The sequence below is a fragment of the Pecten maximus genome, chromosome 16, assembly GCF_902652985.1.
Source record: "Pecten maximus chromosome 16, xPecMax1.1, whole genome shotgun sequence".
NCBI classification, from domain to species: domain Eukaryota; kingdom Metazoa; phylum Mollusca; class Bivalvia; order Pectinida; family Pectinidae; genus Pecten; species Pecten maximus.
In genome coordinates, this window is record NC_047030.1 from 35,624,991 (window position 1) to 35,648,972 (window position 23,982).

At 36.7% G+C, this 23,982-nt stretch overlaps 1 protein-coding gene across 1 annotated transcript in view; it reads right to left on the reverse strand.

Annotated features, from left to right (window-relative positions):
* Nucleotides 1-23,982, reverse strand: part of LOC117344807 (high affinity cGMP-specific 3',5'-cyclic phosphodiesterase 9A-like) — a 73,395-nt gene that overhangs the window by 26,150 nt on the left and 23,263 nt on the right. The window contains exons 4-5 of the mRNA XM_033907633.1: nt 11,326-11,428; nt 6,244-6,386 (exon numbers count right to left, since the gene is read on the reverse strand). Coding sequence (XP_033763524.1) covers nt 6,244-6,386; nt 11,326-11,428 — 246 coding nt within the window. The remainder of the gene's footprint in view (nt 1-6,243; nt 6,387-11,325; nt 11,429-23,982) is intronic.

Genomic DNA, 23,982 nt, shown 5'->3' on the forward strand with positions numbered 1-23,982 from the left:
TAACTACATGTGTATAACTACATGTGTGTATAACTACATGTGTATACCTACATGTGTATAACTACATGTGTAACTACATGTGTATAACTACATGTGTATACCTACATGTGTATAACTACATGTGTATAACTATGTGTATACCTACATGTGTATACCTACATGTGTAACTACATGTGTATAACTACATGTGTATAACTACATGTGTATAACTACATGTGTATACATACATGTGTATACCTACATGTGTATAACTACATGTGTAACTACATGTGTAACTAAATGTGTATAACTACATGTGTAACTACATGTGTATAACTACATGTGTGTAACTACATGTGTATACCTACATGTGTATAACTACATGTGTATACCTACATGTGTATACCTACATGTGTGTATATCTACATGTGTATAACTACATGTGTATATCTACATATGTGTAACTACATGTGTATAACTACATGTGTATGTCTACATGTGTGTATAACTACATGTGTATAACTACATGTGTGTATAACTACATGTGTATACCTACATGTGTATAACTACATGTGTAACTACATGTGTATAACTACATGTGTATACCTACATGTGTATAACACATGGGTATAACTATGTGTTAACACTTGTATACCTAATGTGTAACTACAGGGTATAAACATGTGTAAACAACAGTGTATACCTACAGTGTAAAAACTACATGGTAAAACTGTTATACAACATTGAAATACAGGTTAATACATGTTGTCTACATGGGGTTACTACATGTGTGACCTACAGTTGAACTACATGTGGTAAAACTAAATTTGTTAACAAAGTTAAAACTACATTGTTATCCATTGAAAACTCATGTGTATAACTAAGTGTGTAACTCTTTTTAAACCTACATTTTTTAAACTACATTTTATATCTCATGTGTATAACACTTTTGTTCACTCTGTGTATAATAATTTTTTTAACCTACTGTGGTAACTACATGTTGTAACACATTGTTGTATCTACATGTGTTATACCTAATTGTATACCTACGTGTATCCCACATGTGGTAACTACTGTGTGTACAATGTGAAATACCTACTGTGGTAACTACATTTTTATCCTACATGTGTATAACTACATGTGTATATACTACATGTGTATACCTACATGTGTATAATCTACATGTGTATACCTACAGTGTATACCTACATGTGTATACCTACATGTGTATACTACATGTGTATACTACATGTGTATACCTACATGTGTATACTACATGTGTGTATAACTACATGTGTATAACTACATGTGTATAACTACATGTGTGTAACTACATGTGTAGTAACTACATGTGTATAATCTACATGTGTATAACTACATTGTGTATAACTACATGTGTATAACTACATGTGTATACCTACATGTGTATACCTACATGTGTGTAACTACATGTGTATAACTACATGTGTATAACTACATGTGTATAACTACATGTGTATAACTACATGTGTATAACTACATGTGTGTATACCTACATGTGTATAACTACATGTGTATAACTACATGTGTATACCTACATGTGTATATCTACATGTGTATAACTACATTTGTGTATAACTACATGTGTATAACTACATGTGTATAACTACATGTGTAACTACATGTGTATATCTACATGTGTATAACTACATGTGTATAACTACATGTGTATACCTACATGTGTATAACTACATGTGTATACCTACATGTTTTACCTACATGTGTATAACTACATGTGTATACCTACATGTTTATACCTACATGTGTATAACTACATGTGTATACCTACATGTTTATACCTACATGTGTATACCTACATGTGTGTATAACTACATGTGTATAACTACATGTGTATACCTACATGTTTATACCTACATGTGTATAACTACATGTGTATACCTACATGTTTATACCTACATGTGTATAACTACATGTGTATAACTACATGTGTATACCTACATGTGTATAACTACATGTGTATAACTACATGTGTATACCTACATGTGTATAACTACATGTGTATATCTACATGTGTATATCTACATGTGTATATCTACATTGTGTATACCTACATGTGTATAACTACATGTGTATAACTACATGTGTACATGTGTATACCTACATGTGTGTATAACTACATGTGTATAACTACATGTGTATACCTACATGTGTATACACAGTGTATATCTACATGTGAAACCCCTCCCTGTTATTCTACATGTGTCAACCTGGTAAAAACTACTTTGGGGTTAACTCATGTGTTAAACTACATTGAAAACCTCATGTGTATACCTAATGGTTCTACATGTGTATAACACATTTTAAAAAACTACATTGGGTAACTACAGGGTGTAACTACATTTTTATCCTACATGTGTATACCTTTTTTGTACCTACATATGTATACCTACTGTGTTAACTACATTGTGAAACCCATTGTGTAACACTGTGTGTAACCCTACTGTGTATAAAAAATGTTTTTAAAACTCAGTGTATTCTCATGTGTATAACACATGGTATAACTCATTGGTAACAATGGGGGGATCCCTACATGTGTATAACTACATGTGTTCCCCTACATTTTTTCCCTACAGTTTTAAATCAGTTAAAAACACATGTGATACCACATTGTGTAACTAAGTGTAACTACTGTGTGTATAACTACAGTGATCCCTCATGTTATTCTAATGTGTATACCTCCCAGGTTCCCTACGTTTACCTACATTGATAAAACATGTGATCCCATGTGTATCCCACTGGTTTATCTACAGTGTAAAAACCTACATGTTACTACATGTGATAACTCCATGGAGTCTACAGTTAACCTAATGGGTTAACACAGGGTATCTCATGTTTCTACATGTGAAATACCATTTTTATAACTACATGTGTAAACTACTGTGTCTCCATTTGATAATACAGTTGTAACTAATTTTTTAAACACATGGGTACAATGTGAAAAATAGTGTAAATACATGTTTAAACTACATTTGTTAAACTACATGGTAATACTTTATGTGAAACTCATTGTATCCCTACATTTTTTAATCTGTTAAACATTTTTGTAAACTACATTGTAAAATAATGTAAAACTACATGTGTTAACTACATGTGTAATAATGTTAAACAAGTGTATTAAGGTGAAACACATGTTTATAATACATGTGTATACTCAATGTGTAACTACATGGGTATAACTACAGTGTGTAACTACAGTGTGTATAACTACATGTGTATAACGACATGTGTATAACTACATGTGTTAACTAACATGTGTATAACTACATGGTGTATAACTAATGTGTATACCTACATGTGTATAACTACATGTGGATACCTACATGTGTTGTAATACATGTGTTATACCTACATGTGTTATAACTACATGTAGTAACCTACATGGTGTATAAACTACATGGTGTATACCTACATGTGTATAACTACATGTGTATACCTACATGTGTATACTACATGTGTTGTAACTCAACATGTGTATAACTACATGTGTATAACTACATGTGTATAACTACATGTGTATAACTACATGTGTATAACTACATGTGTATAACTACATGTGTGTAACTACATGTGTATAACTACATGTGTATAACTACATGTGTATAACTACATGTGTATAACTACATGTGTGTAACTACATGTGTATAACTACATGTGTGTAACTACATGTGTATAACTACATGTGTAACTACATGTGTAACTACATGTGTATAACTACATGTGTGTATAACTACATGTGTATAACTACATGTGTAACTACATGTGTATAACTACATGTGTGTAACTACATGTGTGTAACTACATGTGTATAACTACATGTGTATACCTACATGTGTATACCTACATGTACATGTGTATAACTACATGTGTGTATAACTACATGTGTATAACTACATGTGTATAACTACACGTGTGTAACTACATGTGTGTAACTACATGTGTGTAACTACATGTGTATACCTACATGTGTATACCTACATGTGTATACCTACATGTACATGTGTATAACTACATGTGTGTAACTACATGTGTATACCTACATGTGTGTAACTACATGTGTATACCTACATGTGTATACCTACATGTGTGTAACTACATGTGTGTAACTACATGTGTACCTACATGTGTATAACTACATGTGTATACCTACATGTGTATACCTACATATGTATAACTACATGTGTATACCTACATGTGTATAACTACATGTGTATACCTACATGTGTATACCTACATGTGTATAACTACATGTGTATACCTACATGTGTATAACTACATGTGTATAACTACATGTTTATACCTTGATGTGTATACCAACATCTTAATTCAATTGTCATTTTCAGCTTACTACAGGGACACTTCAAGCTTCACTATTCTGTCTGTTTCCATAACAATCTAACCCTGATAATGAGTCTGAACTATCACAACAGATCCCTATCTGATTGCCCTAAAATGGAAACATTGACTTCTCTTTGATGTTTGACATTATAACAATCAATACAAGGGTAATAGGTTTCTGTCTATAGTGATTGGAGGCCTTGAGACAGGAAATGATAATAAACTGGATATGAAGGAGGCTGAGTGCACATGTCAATGTCCCCACCGGTAACCATGGAGAAGTTTGGTTACCAAGGAGGAAATTTGGTAACCAAGGAGGAAGTTTGGTAACCAAGTTTCCTTGGTTACCAAACTTTACGAAGGAGAAGTTTAGTAACCAAAGAGAGAAGTTTGGTTACCAAGGAGGAAGTTTGGTTACCAAGGAGAGAAGTTAAGTAACCAAGTTTCCTTGGTTACCAAACTTTACAAAGGAGAAGTTTGGTAACCAAGAGAGAAGTTTGGTTACCAAGGAGAGAAGTTTAGTAACTAAAGAGAGAAGTTTGGTTACCAAGAAGAGGAGTTCCATAACCAAGGAGATAAGTTTAGTTACCGAAGAGAGAGGTTTGGTTACCAAGGAGAGATATTCAGTAACCAAGGAGAGAAGTGTGGTTACCAAGGAGACTTTTGGTAACCAAGGAGAGAAGTTTGGTAACCAAGAAGAGAAGTTTGGTAACCGAGGAGAGAATTTCGGTAACCAAGGAGAGAAGTTTGGTAACCAAGAAGAGAAGTTTGGTAACCAAGAGAGAAGTTTGGTTACCAAGGAGAGAAGTTTAGTAACTAAAGAGAGAAGTTTGGTTACCAAGAAGAGGAGTTCCATAACCAAGGAGATAAGTTTAGTTACCGAAGAGAGAGGTTTGGTTACCAAGGAGAGATATTCAGTAACCAAGGAGAGAAGTGTGGTTACCAAGGAGACTTTTGGTAACCAAGGAGAGAAGTTTGGTAACCAAGAAGAGAAGTTTGGTAACCGAGGAGAGAATTTCGGTAACCAAGGAGAGAAGTTTGGTAACCAAGAAGAGAAGTTTGATAACCAAGGAGAGAGGCTTGGTAAGAAGGGAGAGAAGTTTGATTACAAAGGAGAGATGTTTAGTAACCAAGGAGAAAAGTTTGGTAACCAAGGAGAGAAGTTTGGTAAACAAGGAGAGAAGTTTGGTAACCAAGAAGAGAAGTTTGGTAACCGAGGAGAGAAGTTCGGTAACCAAGGAGAGAAGTTTGGTAACCAAGGAGAGAAGTTTGATAACCAAGGAGAGAGGCTTGGTAAGAAGGGAGAGAAGTTTGATAACAAAGGAGAGATGTTTAGTAACCAAGGAGAAAAGTTTGGTAACCAAGGAGAGAAGTTTAGTAACCAAAGAGAGAAGTTTGGTTACCAAGGAGAGAAGTTTGATAACCAAGGAGAGAAGTTTGGTAACCAAAGAGAGAAGTTTGGTAACCAAGGAGAGAAGTTTGGTAACCAAGGAGAGAAGTTTGATAACCAAGGAGAGAAGCTTGGTATCCAAAGAAAGAAGTTTGGTAACCAAAGAGAGAAGTTTGGTTACCAAAGTAACCAAAGAGAGAAGTTTGGTAACCAAGGAGAGAAGTTTGGTAACCAAGGAGAGAAGTTTGATAACCAAGGAGAGAAGTTTGGTTACCAAGGAGAAGTTTGGTAACCAAGGAGAGAAGTTTGATAACCAAGGAGAGAAGTTTAGTAACCAAAGAGAGAAGTTTGGATACCAAGGAGAGAAGTTTAGCAACCAAGGAGAGAAGTTTGGTAACCAAGAAAAAAAATGAAGAGGGGTGATTATCTGAGGACAGGGCATGATAAAAACAGTAACAATTATTGACTTCGTGCATTACCTCATTTTCTTGAATTTGTCGAAAACTAATTTTGAGTGCTGTTCTGTCTTGCGATGCGATTGGGTCTTATCCCAGAAGGGTTTTAATGATGTACCACAGGATATATCTTTAGTAAGTCCGAGCCAGCTCAAGTGATCGACGTTCTGGAATGATCAATGGTAAACAATGTCTAAAACAACTGAAATACTGTGTCACCATCTCAGTACAACTCAATACTGATGGTCTCCCAACAGATACTCAAGGTTACCCCTGGTATAGCTAGACAGGACTCAATACTGATGGTCTCCCAACAGATACTCAAGGTTACTCCTGGTATAGCTAGACAGGACTCAATACTGATGGTTTCCCCCGGTATAGCTAGACAGGACTCAATACTGATGGTTTCCCCCGGTATAGCTAGACAGGACCCAATACTGATGGTTTCCCCAGGTATAGCTAGACAGGACTCAATACTGATGGTTTCCCCAGGTATAGCTAGACAGGACTCAATACTGATGGTTTCCCCCGGTATAGCTAGACAGGACTCAATACTGATGGTTTCCCCCGGTATAGCTAGACAGGACTCAATACTGATGGTTCCCCCGGTATAGCTAGACAGGACTCAATACTGATGGTTTCCCCCGGTATAGCTAGACAGGACTCAATACTGATGGTTTCCCCAGGTATAGCTAGACAGGACTCAATACTGATGGTTTCCCCAGGAATAGCTAGACAGGACTCAATACTGATGGTTTCTCTGGGTATAGCTAGACAGGACTCAATACTGATGGTTTCCCCTGGTATAGCTAGACAGGACTCAATACTGATGGTTTCCCCCGGTATAGCTAGACAGGACTCAATACTGATGGTTTCCCCTGGTATAGCTAGACAGGACTCAATACTGATGGTTTCCCCAGGTATAGCTAGAGAGGACTCAATACTAATGGTTTCCCCAGGTATAGCTAGACAGGACTCAATACTGATCGTTTCCCCCGGTATAGCTAGACAGGACTCAATACTGATGGTTTCCCCGCCGGTATAGCTAGACAGGACTCAATACTGATGGTTTCCCCCGGTATAGCTAGACAGGACTCAATACTGATGGTTTCCCCCGGTATAGCTAGACAGGACTCAATACTGATGGTTTCCCCAGGTATAGCTAGACAGGACTCAATACTGATGGTTACCCCCGGTATAGCTAGACAGAACTCAATACTGATGGTTACCCCTGGTATAGCTAGACAGGACTCAATACTCAAGGTTACCCCTGGTATAGCTAGGCAGGACTCAATACTGACGGTTTCCCCTGGTATAGCTAGGCAGGACTGAATACTGATGGTTACCCCTGGTATATAGCTAGACAGGACTCAATACTGATATGGTTTCTCTGGGTATAGCTAGACAGGACTCAATACTGATGGTTTCCCCAGGTATAGCTAGACAGGATTCAATACTGATGGTTTCCCCAGGTATAGCTAGATAGGACTCAATACTGATGGTTTCCCCCGGTATAGCTAGACAGGACTCAATACTGATGATTTCCCCCGGTATAGCTAGACAGGACTCAATACTGATGGTTTCCCCCGGTATAGCTAGACAGGACCCAATACTGATGGTTTCCCCAGGTATAGCTAGACAGGACTCAATACTGATGGTTTCCCCAGGTATAGCTAGACAGGACTCAATACTGATGGTTTCCCCAGGTATAGCTAGCTAGACAGGACTCAATACTGATGGTTTCCCCAGGTATAGCTAGACAGGACTCAATACTGATGGTTTCCCCAGGTATAGCTAGACAGGACTCAATACTGATGGTTTCCCCCGGTATAGCTAGACAGGACTCAATACTGATGGTTTCCCCCGGTATAGCTAGATAGGACTCAATACTGATGGTTCCCCCGGTATAGCTAGACAGGACTCAATACTGATGGTTTCCCCAGGTATAGCTAGACAGGACTCAATACTGATGGTTTCCCCAGGTATAGCTAGACAGGACTCAATACTGATGGTTTCCCCAGGTATAGCTAGATAGGACTCAATACTGATGGTTTCCCCAGGTATAGCTAGACAGGACTCAATACTGATGGTTTCCCCCGGTATAGCTAGACAGGACTCAATACTGATGGTTTCCCCCGGTATAGCTAGACAGGACTCAATACTGATGGTTTCCCCTGGCCAGTGGTCATTTGTCTGATGAAGGGGATGCTTCACCGGTCATTTGTCTGATGGAGGGGACACTTCACCGGTCATTTGTCTGATGAAGGGGACACTTCATTGATCATTTGTCTGATGAAGGGGACACTTCATTGGTCATTTGTCTGATGAAGGGGACACTTCATTGGTCATTTGTCTGATGAAGGGGACACTTCACCAGTCATTTGTCTGATGAAGGGGATGCTTCACCGGTCATTTGTCTGATGAAGGGGGCGCCTCACCGGTTATTTGTCTGATGAAGGGGACACTTCGTTGGTCATTTGTCTGATGAAGGGGACACTTCACCAGTCATTTGTCTGATGAAGGGGACACTTCACCAGTCATTTGTCTGATGAAGGGGATGATTCTCTGGTCATTTGTCTGATGAAGGGGATGATTCACCAGTCATTTGTCTGATGGAGGGGACACTTCACCGGTCATTTGTCTGATGAAGGGGACACTTCATTGATCATTTGTCTGATGAAGGGGACACTTCATTGATCATTTGTCTGATGAAGGGGACACTTCATTGGTCATTTGTCTGATGAAGGGGACACTTCACCAGTCATTTGTCTGATGAAGGGGATGATTCTCCGGTCATTTGTCTGATGAAGGGGACACTTCATTGATCATTTGTCTGATGAAGGGGACACTTCATTGATCATTTGTCTGATGAAGGGGACACTTCATTGATCATTTGTCTGATGAAGGGGACACTTCATTGATCATTTGTCTGATGAAGGGGACACTTCATTGATCATTTGTCTGATGAAGGGGACACTTCACCGGTCATTTGTCTGATGAAGGGGGCGCTTCACCGGTCATTTGTCTGATGAAGGGGATGATTCACCGGTCATTTGTCTGATGAAGGGGACACTTCATTGGTCATTTGTCTGATGAAGGGGACGCTTCACCGGTCATTTGTCTGATGAAGGGGACACTTCACCGGTCATTTGTCTGATGAAAGGGACACTTCACCGGTCATTTGTCTGATGAAGGGGATGATTCTCCGGTCATTTGTCTGATGAAGGGGACACTTCACCGGTCATTTGTCTGATGAAAGGGACACTTCACCGGTCATTTGTCTGATGAAGGGGATGATTCTCCGGTCATTTGTCTGATGAAGGGGACACTTCACCGGTCATTTGTCTGATGAAGGGGGCACTTCACCGGTCATTTGTCTGATGAAGGGGATGATTCACCAGTCATTTGTCTGATGAAGGGGGCACTTCACCGGTCATTTGTCTGATGAAGGGGACGCTTCACCGGTCATTTGTCTGATGAAGGGGACGCTTCACCAGTCATTTGTCTGATGAAGGGGGCACTTCACCGGTCATTTGTCTGATGAAGGGGACGCTTCACCGGTCATTTGTCTGATGAAGGGGACGCTTCACCGGTCATTTGTCTGATGAAGGGGACGCTTCACCGGTCATTTGTCTGATGAAGGGGACGCTTCACCGGTCATTTGTCTGATGAAGGGGACGCTTCACCGGTCATTTGTCTGATGAAGGGGATGATTCACCGGTCATTTGTCTGATGAAGGGGACACTTCACCGGTCATTTGTCTGATGAAGGGGATGATTCACCGGTCATTTGTCTGATGGAGGGGACACTTCACCGGTCATTTGTCTGATGAAGGGGATGATTCACTGGTCATTTGTCTGATGAAGGGGATGATTCACTGGTCATTTGTCTGATGAAAGGGACACTTCACTGGTCATTTGTTTGATGAAGGGGATGATTCACTGGTCATTTGTCTGATGAAGGGGATGATTCACTGGTCATTTGTCTGATGAAAGGGACACTTCACTGGTCATTTGTTTGATGAAGGGGATGATTCACTGGTCATTTGTCTGATGAAAGGGACACTTCACCGGTCATTTGTCTGATGAAGGGGACGCTTTACCGGTCATTTGTCTGATGGAGGGGACACTTCACCGGTCATTTGTCTGATGAAGGGGATGATTCACTGGTCATTTGTCTGATGAAGGGGACACTTCATTGGTCATTTGTCTGATGAAGGGGATGATTCACTGGTCATTTGTCTGATGAAGGGGACGCTTCACTTGTCATTTGTCTGATGAAGGGGACACTTCATTGGTCATTTGTCTGATGAAGGGGATGATTCACTGGTCATTTGTCTGATGAAGGGGACGCTTCACTTGTCATTTGTCTGATGAAGGGGACGATTCACCGGTCATTTGTCTGATGAAGGGGACACTTCACCGGTCATTTGTCTGATGAAGGGGACACTTCACCGGTCATTTGTCTGATGAAGGGGACACTTCACCGGTCATTTGTCTGATGAAGGGGATGATTCACTGGTCATTTGTCTGATGAAGGGGACACTTCACCGGTCATTTGTCTGATGAAGGGGACGCTTCACCGGTCATTTGTCTGATGAAGGGGATGATTCACTGGTCATTTGTCTGATGAAGGGGATGATTCACCGGTCATTTGTCTGATGAAGGGGACACTTCATTGGTCATTTGTCTGATGAAGGGGATGATTCACCGGTCATTTGTCTGATGAAGGGGACACTTCATTGGTCATTTGTCTGATGAAGGGGGCGCTTCATTGGTCATTTGTCTGATGAAGGGGACACTTCACCGGTCATTTGTCTGATGAAGGGGACACTTCACCAGTCATTTGTCTGATGAAGGGGACACTTCATTGGTCATTTGTCTGATGAAGGGGGCGCTTCACTTGTCATTTGTCTGATGAAGGGGACACTTCACCGGTCATTTGTCTGATGAAGGGGATGATTCACCGGTCATTTGTCTGATGAAGGGGACACTTCATTGGTCATTTGTCTGATGAAGGGGGCGCTTCATTGGTCATTTGTCTGATGAAGGGGGCGCTTCACCGGTCATTTGTCTCATAAATGGGCCGTTCATCGGTCATTCGTACCTCTAGTTTTTCTTTGAACTGTTCCACTTTTAATTTGAGGTCTTTGACCATCGTAGGTAATTCTCCATTGTCCACGTACACTCTGGTCTCCAACTGTCCCAGTCTGTAACAATAAAAAACATTACAACCTCCAACGATGACCAATGACTTATACATAGATACAATATAAGGTTGACAGGTGACTTATATATAGATACAATATAAGGTTGACAGGTGACTTATATATAGATACAATATAAGGTTGACAGGTGACTTATATATAGATACAATATAAGGTTGACCAATGACTTATATATAGATACAATATAGGGTTGACAGGTGACTTATATATAGATACAATATAAGGTTGACCAATGACTTATATATAGATACAATATAGGGTTGACAGGTGACTTATATATAGATACAATATAAGGTTGACAGGTGACCTACATATAGATACAATATAAGGTTGACAGGTGACCTACATATAGATCATACAATATAAGGCTGACAGGTGACCTACATATAGATACAATATAAGGTTGACCGTTGACTTATATATAGATACAATATAGGGTTGACAGGTGACTTATATATAGGTACAATATAAGGTTGACAGGTGACCTACATATAGATACAATATAAGGCTGACCGGTGACTTATATATAGATACAATATAAGGTTGACAGGTGACCTACATATAGGTACAATATAAGGTTGACAGGTGACCTACATATAGATACAATATAAGGCTGACCGGTGACTTATATATAGATACAATATAAGGTTGACAGGTGACCTATATATAGATACAATATAAGGTTGACAGGTGACTTATATATAGATACAATATAAGGTTGACAGGTGACTTATATATAGATACAATATAAGGTTGACAGGTGACTTATATATAGATACAATATAAGGTTGACAGGTGACTTATATATAGATACAATATAAGGTTGACCAATGACTTATATATAGATACAATATAGGGTTGACAGGTGACTTATATATAGATACAATATAAGGTTGACCAATGACTTATATATAGATACAATATAGGGTTGACAGGTGACTTATATATAGATACAATATAAGGTTGACAGGTGACCTACATATAGATACAATATAAGGTTGACAGGTGACCTACATATAGATCATACAATATAAGGCTGACAGGTGACCTACATATAGATACAATATAAGGTTGACCGTTGACTTATATATAGATACAATATAGGGTTGACAGGTGACTTATATATAGGTACAATATAAGGTTGACAGGTGACCTACATATAGATACAATATAAGGCTGACCGGTGACTTATATATAGATACAATATAAGGTTGACAGGTGACCTACATATAGGTACAATATAAGGTTGACAGGTGACCTACATATAGATACAATATAAGGCTGACCGGTGACTTATATATAGATACAATATAAGGTTGACAGGTGACCTATATATAGATACAATATAAGGTTGACAGGTGACTTATATATAGATACAATATAAGGTTGACCGGTGACCTACGTAAATATACAATATAAGGTTGACAGGTGACCTACATATAGATACAATATAAGGTTGACCGGTGACTTATATATAGATACAATATAAGGTTGACCGGTGACTTATATATAGATACAATATAAGGTTGACCAGTGACAATACAACTATATATATAACAAAGTAACACAAATGACGAAGGAAGACAACTTTTTGACTCGTGCCCTGACCGGGCCTCGAACTCACTCACACCCAGAAATTCCCGCAGCTTATACCACTGCGCCACATCAGCATTCTTAATTAAAACAGAATGTTTCAATGGCGGAGTGATGGTCGGTCCAATACCCTTACATGATTTTTTTTTAGTCGTATATATATATATTTACATTTGCTCCGTTTTTCCCCATTGACACAATGCTAAGAGGCAGTTGCCACCATACGCCTATAACACTCAGTGCCTCAGGCTATAACACCCAGTGGGTCATGTGACATTAAAAAAGGTGGGATTTTTTTTTTGATGGTTCAGTTTCATTCAAAGTTGACAAAAATGGTAAAACAATGTTAATATAAGTATTAAACAGTGGTTTTAATGTTGTTATAGTCGATTTGGCAGCAACATGTATGGTGAGCAATTATGTAGCATGGGTACCCGTGCCATTTGCCCACCATACATCTTGCTGCCATATTGGCAATAACAAATGAAAATTGCTGTTCATTGATTAAATACAGTATATATTAAATCAGTGTAAGTACGAACTACCTATGTAAAATGTACCATGATACATATTTATATATATATATATTAAATCAGTGTAAGTATGAACTACCTGATGTAAAATGTACCGTGATACATATTTATATATATATATATTAAATCAGTGTAAGTATGAACTATCTGATGTAAAATGTACCGTGATACATATTTATATATATATATATCAAATCAGTGTAAGTATGAACTATCTGATGTAAAATGTACCGTGATACATATTTATATATATATATATTAAATCAGTGTAAGTATAAACTACCTGATGTAAAATGTACCGTGATACATATTTATATATATATATCAAATCAGTGTAAGTATGAACTATCTGATGTAAAATGTACCGTGATACATATTTATATATATATATATTAAATCAGTGTAAGTATGAACTATCTGATGTAAAATGTACCGTGATACATATTTATATATATATATATTAAATCAGTGTAAGTATAAATTACCTGATGTAAAATGTACCGTGATACATATTTATATATATATATATTAAATCAGTGTAAGTATAAACTACCTGATGTAAAATGTACCGTGATACATATTTATATATATATATATTAAATCAGTGTAAGTATAAACTACCTGATGTAAAATGTACCGTGATACATATTTATATATATATATATCAAATCAGTGTAAGTATGAACTATCTGATGTAAAATGTACCGTGATACATATTTATATATATATATATCAAATCAGTGTAAGTATGAACTATCTGATGTAAAATGTACCGTGATACATATTTATATATATATATATTAAATCAGTGTAAGTATAAACTACCTGATGTAAAATGTACCGTGATACATATTTATATATATATATATTAAATCAGTGTAAGTATAAACTACCTGATGTAAAATGTACCGTGATACATATTTATATATATACAGTCAAACCTGTCATATGTGACCTTCCAAGGGAGTCAATAAAAAAGGTCACATATGACAGGTGGTCTCTTAATCCAGGTTCAAAGAAAATTACCCGAAAAGGAAAGTTCATAATTATTCTGCCACATATGTAAAATTTATCAGCTACAAGTATTAGTACATATATGACAAGGAATTACCTCAGTTATCAATTAAGATTGTGAATATAATCAAATCTGTAAGAGACCTCTTGAGGAAAACGAAAGAAAAAAAAGAAAAAAAAAAGAAGAAAAATCACTATTCACTTTATGAAATAAAATGCTTATAATAATGGACAATATATAAAAAGTAAAAAACTGATATATTAAATCAGTGTAAGTATAAACTACCTGATGTAAAATGTACCGTGATACATATTCATATATATATATATATTGAATCAGCATTAGTATCATCTACTTGACTTAAATTGTACTGTGTGTATCTATATATCAGAATGTCGGTACCAGGTTTCCTTGAATTCTCTCTGAACCCTAAATCATGTTTATATATAATTCTAAGTTTGTATACATATATAATTCTAAGTTTGTATATACATATATAATTCTAAGTTTGTATATACATATATAATTCTAAGTTTGTATATACATATATAATTCCAAGTTTGTATACATATATAATTCTAAGTTTGTATATACATATATAATTCTAAGTTTGTATATACATATATAATTCTAAGTTTGTATATACATATATAATTCTAAGTTTGTATATACATATATAATTCCAAGTTTGTATACATATATAATTCTAAGTTTGTATATACATATATAATTCTAAGTTTGTATATACATATATAATTCTAAGTTTGTATATACATATATTGTATATATGTATACGATATATATCTTCTAATGTGTTCATATGTATATTGCACATGTGTAATTCAAATTTACATATGTTCTGAGGTATACTGAGTTATATATATATATATATGTACATATATAATTCTAAGTTTGTATATACATACATATATAATTCTAAGTTTGTATATACATATATAATTCTAAGTTTGTATATACATATATAATCAACACAACGTCAATATCATGATCCAAGGAAACCTGTGTGTACAGTTGTTGTGGGTTTAAATGCCAATGAATTTCAATTACAATTCCCGATATTGTTATACACCAATTAAAGGTTTACTTCCATCTCATTTCACTTCACACTGACTTGACATACATTACAGGTTTACTGAATAGATGAGGGTAATTTTAATATGAATGACACACACTCAACGCCACAAGTTTGTAATGGCCGGCCTTACTGGTAGTGTTATGATATACAGATTAAGTATTCAGGTATGGACTGTAATTATGAATGTAAAACATACAATTTCTCTGTTTCATTGTTACTGATTCCATCAAGAATGAATCAATTGAACCATGAAATATTTGTGAAAATATTCATGTACCCTGACATGGATGGCATGGATCCTCGATCTAAACATAAATTAAAGTAGATATATATTGTAACCAAAGATATCGTATCAGAGTTTGAACAATCCAAAGAAAAAGATTTTCCTGGCTTCTGAAAATCATGCTCACTGTATATTGAGTATTGATGTTGTGTTACTATAATTAGCTATTGTACTCTCTGATCTACTCTCTAGACATAAGGGACAAGCCTGTCTGTCTAATCCGACGCCCTGTGGGACAGAACATATTGATCAGACTAACCTGTCTAATCCGACACCCTGTGGGACACAAAATATTGATCAGATTAACCTGTCTAATCTGACACCATGTGGAACACAACATATTGGTCAGATTAACCTGTCTAATCTGACCCTATGGAGGATACAATATAGTGGTTGGATTAACATGACTAATCGGACACCCTGTGGAATTTAACACAACATATTGGTAGGATTAACCTGTCTAATCTGACCCTATGGAGGATACAACATATTGGTCAGATTAACCTGTCTAATCTGACCCTATGGAGGATACAACATATTGGTCAGACTAACCTGTCTAATCTGACACCATGTGGAACACAACATATTGGTCAGATTAACCTGTCTAATCTGACCCTATGGAGGATACAATATAGTGGTTGGATTAACATGACTAATCGGACACCCTGTGGAATTTAACACAACATATTGGTAGGATTAACCTGTCTAATCTGACCCTATGGAGGATACAACATATTGGTCAGATTAAACTGTTTAATCTGACCCTATGGAGGATACAACATATTGGTCAGACTAACCTGTCTAATCTGACACCATGTGGAACACAACATATTGGTCAGATTAACCTGTCTAATCTGACCCTATGGAGGATACAATATATTGGTCAGATTAACCTGTCTAATCTGACACCCTATGGAGGATACAACATATTGGTCATACTAACCTGTCTAATCTGACCCTATGGAGGATACAATATATTGGTCGGATTAACCTCTCTAATCTGACCCTATGGAGGATACAATATATTGGTAGGATTAACCTGTCTGACCTGACCCTATGAAGGATACAACATATTGGTCAGAATTACCTGTCTAATCTGACCCAATGGATGATACAACATATTGGTCAGACTAACCTGTCTAATCTGACACCATGTGGAACACAACATATTGGTCAGATTAACCTGTCTAATCTGACGCCCTGTGGGACACAACATGTTGGTCAGATTAACCTGTCTAATCTGACCCTATGAAGGATACAACATATTGGTCAGAATTACCTGTCTAATCTGACACCATGTGGAACACAACATATTGTTCAGATTAACCTGTCTAATCTGACCCTATGGAGGATACAACATATTGGTCAGACTAATCTGACACCATGTGGAACACAACATATTGGTCAGATTAACCTGTCTAATCTGACACCATGTGGAACACAACATATTGGTCAGATTAACCTGTCTAATCTGACCCTATGGAGGATACAATATATTGGTCAGATTAACCTGTCTAATCTGACCCTATGGAGGATACAACATATTGGTCAGATTAACCTGTCTAATCTGACCCTATGGTGGATACAATATATTGGTCAGATTAACCTGTCTTATCTGACCCTATGGAGGATACAATATATTGGTCAGACTAACCTGTCTAATCTGACACCCTGTGGAACACAACATATTGGTCAGACTAACCTGTCTAATTTGACACCATGTGGAACACAACATATTGTTCAGATTAACCTGTCTAATCTGACCCTATGGAGGATACAACATGTTGGTCAGATTAACCTGTCTAATCCGACATCCTGTGGAACACAACATATTGTTCAGATTAACCTGACTAATCTGACCCTATGGAGGATACAACATATTGGTCATACTAACCTGTCTAATCTGACCCTATGGAGGATACAACATATTGGTAGGATTAACCTGTCTAATCTGACCCTATGGTGGATACAACATATTGGTCAGACTAACCTGTCTAATCTGACCCTATGGAGGATACAACATATTGGTCAGATTAACCTGTCTGATCTGACCCTATGGAGGATACAACATATTGGTAGGATTAACCTGTCTAATCTGACCCTATGGTGGATACAACATATTGGTCAGACTAACCTGTCTAATCTGACCCTATGGAGGATACAACATATTGGTCAGATTAACCTGTCTGATCTGACCCTATGGAGGATACAACATATTGGTCAGACTAACCTGTCTAATCTGACCCTATGGAGGATACAACATATTGGTCAGATTAACCTGTCTAATCTGACCCTATGGAGGATACAACATATTGGTCAGATTAACCTGTCTCATCTGACCCTATGGAGGATACAATATAATGGTAGGATTAACGTGACTAATCTGACACCCTGTGGAACACAATGAAGCATAATTGCTATAGGTCATATAACCTAACAAGAGGCCCAATGGGCCTGTATCGCTCACCTGGCTCTACAGAAAATTTGCAGTTGATTGAGTTGAGGTCATTTCTACAGATACTATACCGATAACCAATTTATTCAAATATCAGAGTAAGCTAGATTTATTCATGTCAATAAAAATTCTAGTCCTTCATTCCAGCAACTATTGGCCGAATATCAGGTATTGGTGACTCTTGGCTATGGCAAGATTTAAAAATATTTCAACCCTGTGACCTTGAATGTAGGTCAATGTCATTCAGTTGAACAAACTTGGTAGCCCTACAACCCAGCATGCTACAGGCCTAATATCAGGTCCCTGGGCCTCTTAGTTATCAAGAAGAAGTCGTTTGAAGATTATAGCCTATTTGATCCATGTGACCTTGAATGAAGGTCAAGGTCATTGATTTGAACAAACTTGGTAGCCCTTAACCCAAGCATGCTACAGGCCTAATATCAGGTCCCTGGGCCTCTTGGTTATAGCTTTTTTGACCCATGTCACCCTGAATGAAGGTCAAGGTCATTTATTTGAACAAACTTGGTAGCCCTTAACCCAAGCATGCTACAGGCCTAATATCAGGTCCCTGGGCCTCTTGGTTATAGCTTTTTTGACCCATGTCACCCTGAATGAAGGTCAAGGTCATTTATTTGAACAAACTTGGTAGCCCTTCACCCCAGCATGCTACAGGTCTAATATCAAGTCCCTAGGCCTTTTAGTTATTGAGAAGAAGTTGTTTGAATGAAAAGTTGAATCCATAGCATCATTGTTGTAACCACAAGAACATTGTCTCGTCACAAATATTTATGACAACTACAATAAACCATCCGACCAAATCACTGAGGTCGATGTTACATGCAGACTTTAAAAAAAATGCACTCAGGAAGCAAAATTTACATTATATCTGCACAATGATAAGTCTCTTGTTTCCTTCCTCCTCCATAATGACTGGGCAAACAGAAATGTTAAAACTTGCTGGAATAATACTCATTTGGTAGCTTTGATTTGTTTCATTTGAACATTAAACTGCGGGATAAATACTGGGGACAAGCATGATATAGACAATGATGAACCTATCCCTTGTCGGAGAATTTAATCTGGATATACAGGCATTTGTCCAGTACTATTATCATTATCAAATACCTCTCCCATTAACAGGCAGGGTCATTTTCAGATAGCGACTGTGTTCTTGACCTTTGGATCCAAATAAATGACCTTGGCATTTGACCCAGTGACCTTGACCTTTGGTTAGTTAACTCCTTGTTTATTTCTGATCAATTTTACTTCATAATATGCCATAACAAAATGTTCATTAGAAAAAAAGATACAAAACTTGACCTTAACCTTTAACCCAGTGGCCTTGACCTTTAGTCAGTTAACACCTTGTTTAGTTCTGATAAATTTTGCTTCATAACGTTATAAAAAATGCTCATCAGTAAAAAGATACAAAATTTGACCTTAACCTTTGACCCATGCAGTGACATTTACCCCTTTGACCTAGTGACCTTGACTTTTGATCAGTTGACTCTTTGTTTACTTCTGGCCAACTTTGTCGTGTCATAACAAAATATTCACCAGTAAAAAGATACATAATCAACCCTTTAACCCTGAGTTTTTACATTGGTATGTATTTTTGTGGACTGAATACCTTGACCAAATTTTATCTAAATTGGGCAATAAGTACTTAAGTTATCGTCCGGGAAATAAATTTGTGGACAGACAGACAGATCGAGTGATTACTGTAAATACTATTATTCAACTTATTGTAAACAACTTTGAAACTTGCACCAAAACTGTATCCAATTGTCGACGGACAGACTAATGACTCCATCATAAACAACTTTAATTTATGAACACATGCTGTACTGTAAAAATCTCACATGCTTTAAAATTTAATTTCAACTTTTAACAGTTCAAAAGTGCTCAGATCATTATTTCCATCACAGTTCCTGTCCATGCATGTAACCAGAACATATTCTAATAACAACATATTTCACCAAAATCAGTAAGACCATTTAACACACCTGATCAAGCAGATATTCAATGCCATAAAATGGATGGTAAATTTTCTCATATTGAAGTAAATTTGAATTCTGTCTTGTGTGTACACATTGAAGTGATACAATTTTCTTGAATATTTAAGTTTGTGTGCATAGCCTTAATGTATTCTAGGACATTTTTCTAGATTGTTACCTATTTTAATGCCAATTTTGATATTTTCATTTTTTTGCCAGATTGCTGCCAATTTTGATATTTTCATTTTTTTGCCAGATTGCTGCCAATTTTGATATTTTTATTTTTTTGCCAGATTGCTGCCAATTTTGATATTTTAATTTTTTTCCTAGATTGCTGCCAATTTTGATATTTTTATTTTTTCCTAAATTGCTCCCTATTTCATTTTCTTTTTTCTAGACTGTTGCCAACTTTAATATCTTTTATTCCTAGATTGTTGCCAATTTTAATATCTTTTTTTTCTAGATTGTTGCCTATTTTAATATCTTTTTTTTATAGATTGTTGCCAATTTTAATATCTTTTTTTCTAGATTGTTGCCAATTTTAATTTTTTTTTTCTAGATTGTTGCCAATTTTAATATCTCTTTTGCTAGATTGTTGCCAATTTTAATATCTTTTTTATAGATTGTTGCCAATTTTCATACTTTTTTTATAGATTGTTGCCAATTTTAATAATTTTGTTTAGATTGTTGCCAATTTTAATATCTTTTTTATAGATTGTTGCCAATTTTAATAAAAAAAAATTCTAGATTGTCGCCAATTTTAATATCTTTTATTCCTAGATTGTTGCCAATTTTAATATCTTTTTTTTCTAGATTGTTGCCTATTTTAATATCTTTTTTTTATAGATTGTTGCCAATTTTAATTTTTTTTTTCTAGATTGTTGCCAATTTTAATATTTTTTTTCTAGATTGTTGCCAATTTTAATATCTCTTTTGCTAGATTGTTGCCAATTTTAATTTTTTTTTTTATAGATTGTTGCCAATTTTAATATTTTTTTTCTAGATTGTTGCCAATTTTAATATCTCTTTTGCTAGATTGTTGCCAATTTTGATATCTTTTTTATATATTGTTGCCAATTTTCATACTTATTTTTATAGATTGTTGCCAATTTTAATAATTTTGTTTAGATTGTTGCCAATTTTAATATCTTTTTTATAGATTGTTGCCAATTTTAATAAAAAAAAATTCTAGATTGTTGCCAATTTTAATATCTTTTTTCCTAGATTGTTGCCAATTGAAGTTGCATTTTTCAAGATTGTTGCCAATTTTAATATCTTTTTTCTAGATTGTTGCCAATTTTAATATCTTTTTTTCTAGATTGCTGCCAATTCTAAGCAAATTAACAAGACGATCTCAATCCAAGGCCCAGTTGTTTAAAAGGTGATTAGCTTATAACCACGAGATTTAGTGAAATGTCACTTCCAATGTACACTTTGCCATGTTTTTGTTTTTTTACCGTAAATTTTAAGTGAGTTGTTGTGAATGTTGATTTCAGAATACAAACTAACAATACAAAAACAAGAGGCCCAGGGGCCTTAACGGTCATCTGACTCTAAATTAAAACCCTTATACTATTGTATTATGTATTCTCTGTAGCAAGTATATAGTGGCACTGTTGGCCATGGTGGCCATTTTGGATTTCTGACCGACCCAATAAATAACAGCACTTGGTCTGGACCATCTAAGGATAATTTCTGGTAAGTTAGAGCTGAATCCTACTGGTGGAATTTGAGAAGGAGTTTGAAATAGGTGTTGTTCAGGAAAACCATGATTGCGCAATCATGTTACAAAATGGCCGCCATTGCTGCCATGTCAAAGTTTTTACGAGGCCGAAAAAATAACAACACTTTTATGGCCCTCCTTCCTTAACATCCTCACCAATTTCCAGCTCAATGGCACCAATGGAACTGGAGAAGAAGTTTAAAATGTTTTTTTCAAGATGGTGGATATGGCGGCCATCTTGGATTTCAGACCAATCTACAAAATAACAACACTTGGTCGGGATCATATCAGGAACATTTCAGGCAAGTTTCAGCTCAATAGCACTGGTGGAACTTGAGAAGTTTAAAATGTGTTTTTCAAGATGGCGGCTATAGCGGCCATCTTGGATTAAGGACCGACCCGAAAAATAACAACACTTGGTCGGGATCATCTCAGGATCATTTCAGGCAAGTTTCAGTTCAATGGTAGTGGTGGAACTTGAGAAGAAGTTTAAAATGTGTTTTTCAAGATGGCGGCTATGGCGGCAATCTTGGATTTCAGACTGACCCAAAAAATAACAACACTTGGTCAGGATCATATCAGGATCATTTCAGGCAAGTTTCAGCTCAATAGCACTGGTGAAACTTGAGAAGAAGTTTAAAATGTGTTTTTCAAGATGGCGGCTATGGCGGCCATCTTGGATTTCGGACTGACCCGAAAAATAACAACACTTGGTCGGGATCATATCAGGATCCTTTCAGGCAAGTTTCAGCTCAATAGCACTGGTGAAACTTGAGAAGAAGTTTTAAATGTGTTTTTCAAGATGGCAGCTATGGCAGCCATCTTGGATTTCGGACGGACCCGAAAAGTAACAACACTTGGTGGGGATCATATCAGGATCATTTCTGGCAAGTTTCAGCCCAACAGTACTGGTGGAACTTGAAAAGAAGTTTAAAATGTGTTTTCAAAATGGCGGCTTTGGTGGCCATCTTGGATTTCGGACCAACCCGAAAATTAACAACACTTGGTCAGGACCATCTCAGGATCATTTCTGGCAAGTTTCATCTTAATCCCACAAGTGGAACTTGAGAAGAAGATTGAAATGTGAAAAGTTTACGGACGGCGCACGGCGCACGGCGCACGGCGGACGACGACGGACGAAGCACGATGGCTATAGGTCATCCTGACCCTTCGGGTCAGATGACCTAACAATAATAGTTACTTTTCCTGTCGGACAAGCGTTTTCACGTTACTTTCACTTGTCTGACAGCAATTAATTAGCCTTAGTACCAGACAATGCAAGCGGACAGGCCTTAATGTCGAACCCTGTTTATATTGGCACATGAAGGGATTCCAGAGGATCTTTGGGGACACTAGAAAGTGTGAAATTCAAATTGAAGTCAGATACAACATGTACAGGTGCCTTTTAATCTAATTGTGCTCTAAGATGTCACTTAGCTCATTCTAAAGCACAGTAATTACTGCACATCTGAACCACTATCATCCAAACGCCTGCTGTCTCTCAATCTATTGTTAAATGGGGTCACACCACTAAAACTGCAAGTTTTCAATAAGTCTCCGAATGGATGTGTAATTATGTAAATATTGATGTACATTTGATTGTTTTCCTTTATTTTATTACGGGAGCAGTGACCATCTTTACATGGTTACAATCACACATTTAGCGATCTGCGTAACCAAACAATGTGTCCCCGAAGTGGTTACAATCACACATTTAGCGATCTGCGTAACCAATCAAACAATGTGTCCCCGAAGTGATTACGAATCACACATTAAGCGATCTGCGTAACCAAACAAACAATGTGTCCCCGAAGTGGTTACAATCACACATTTAGCGATCT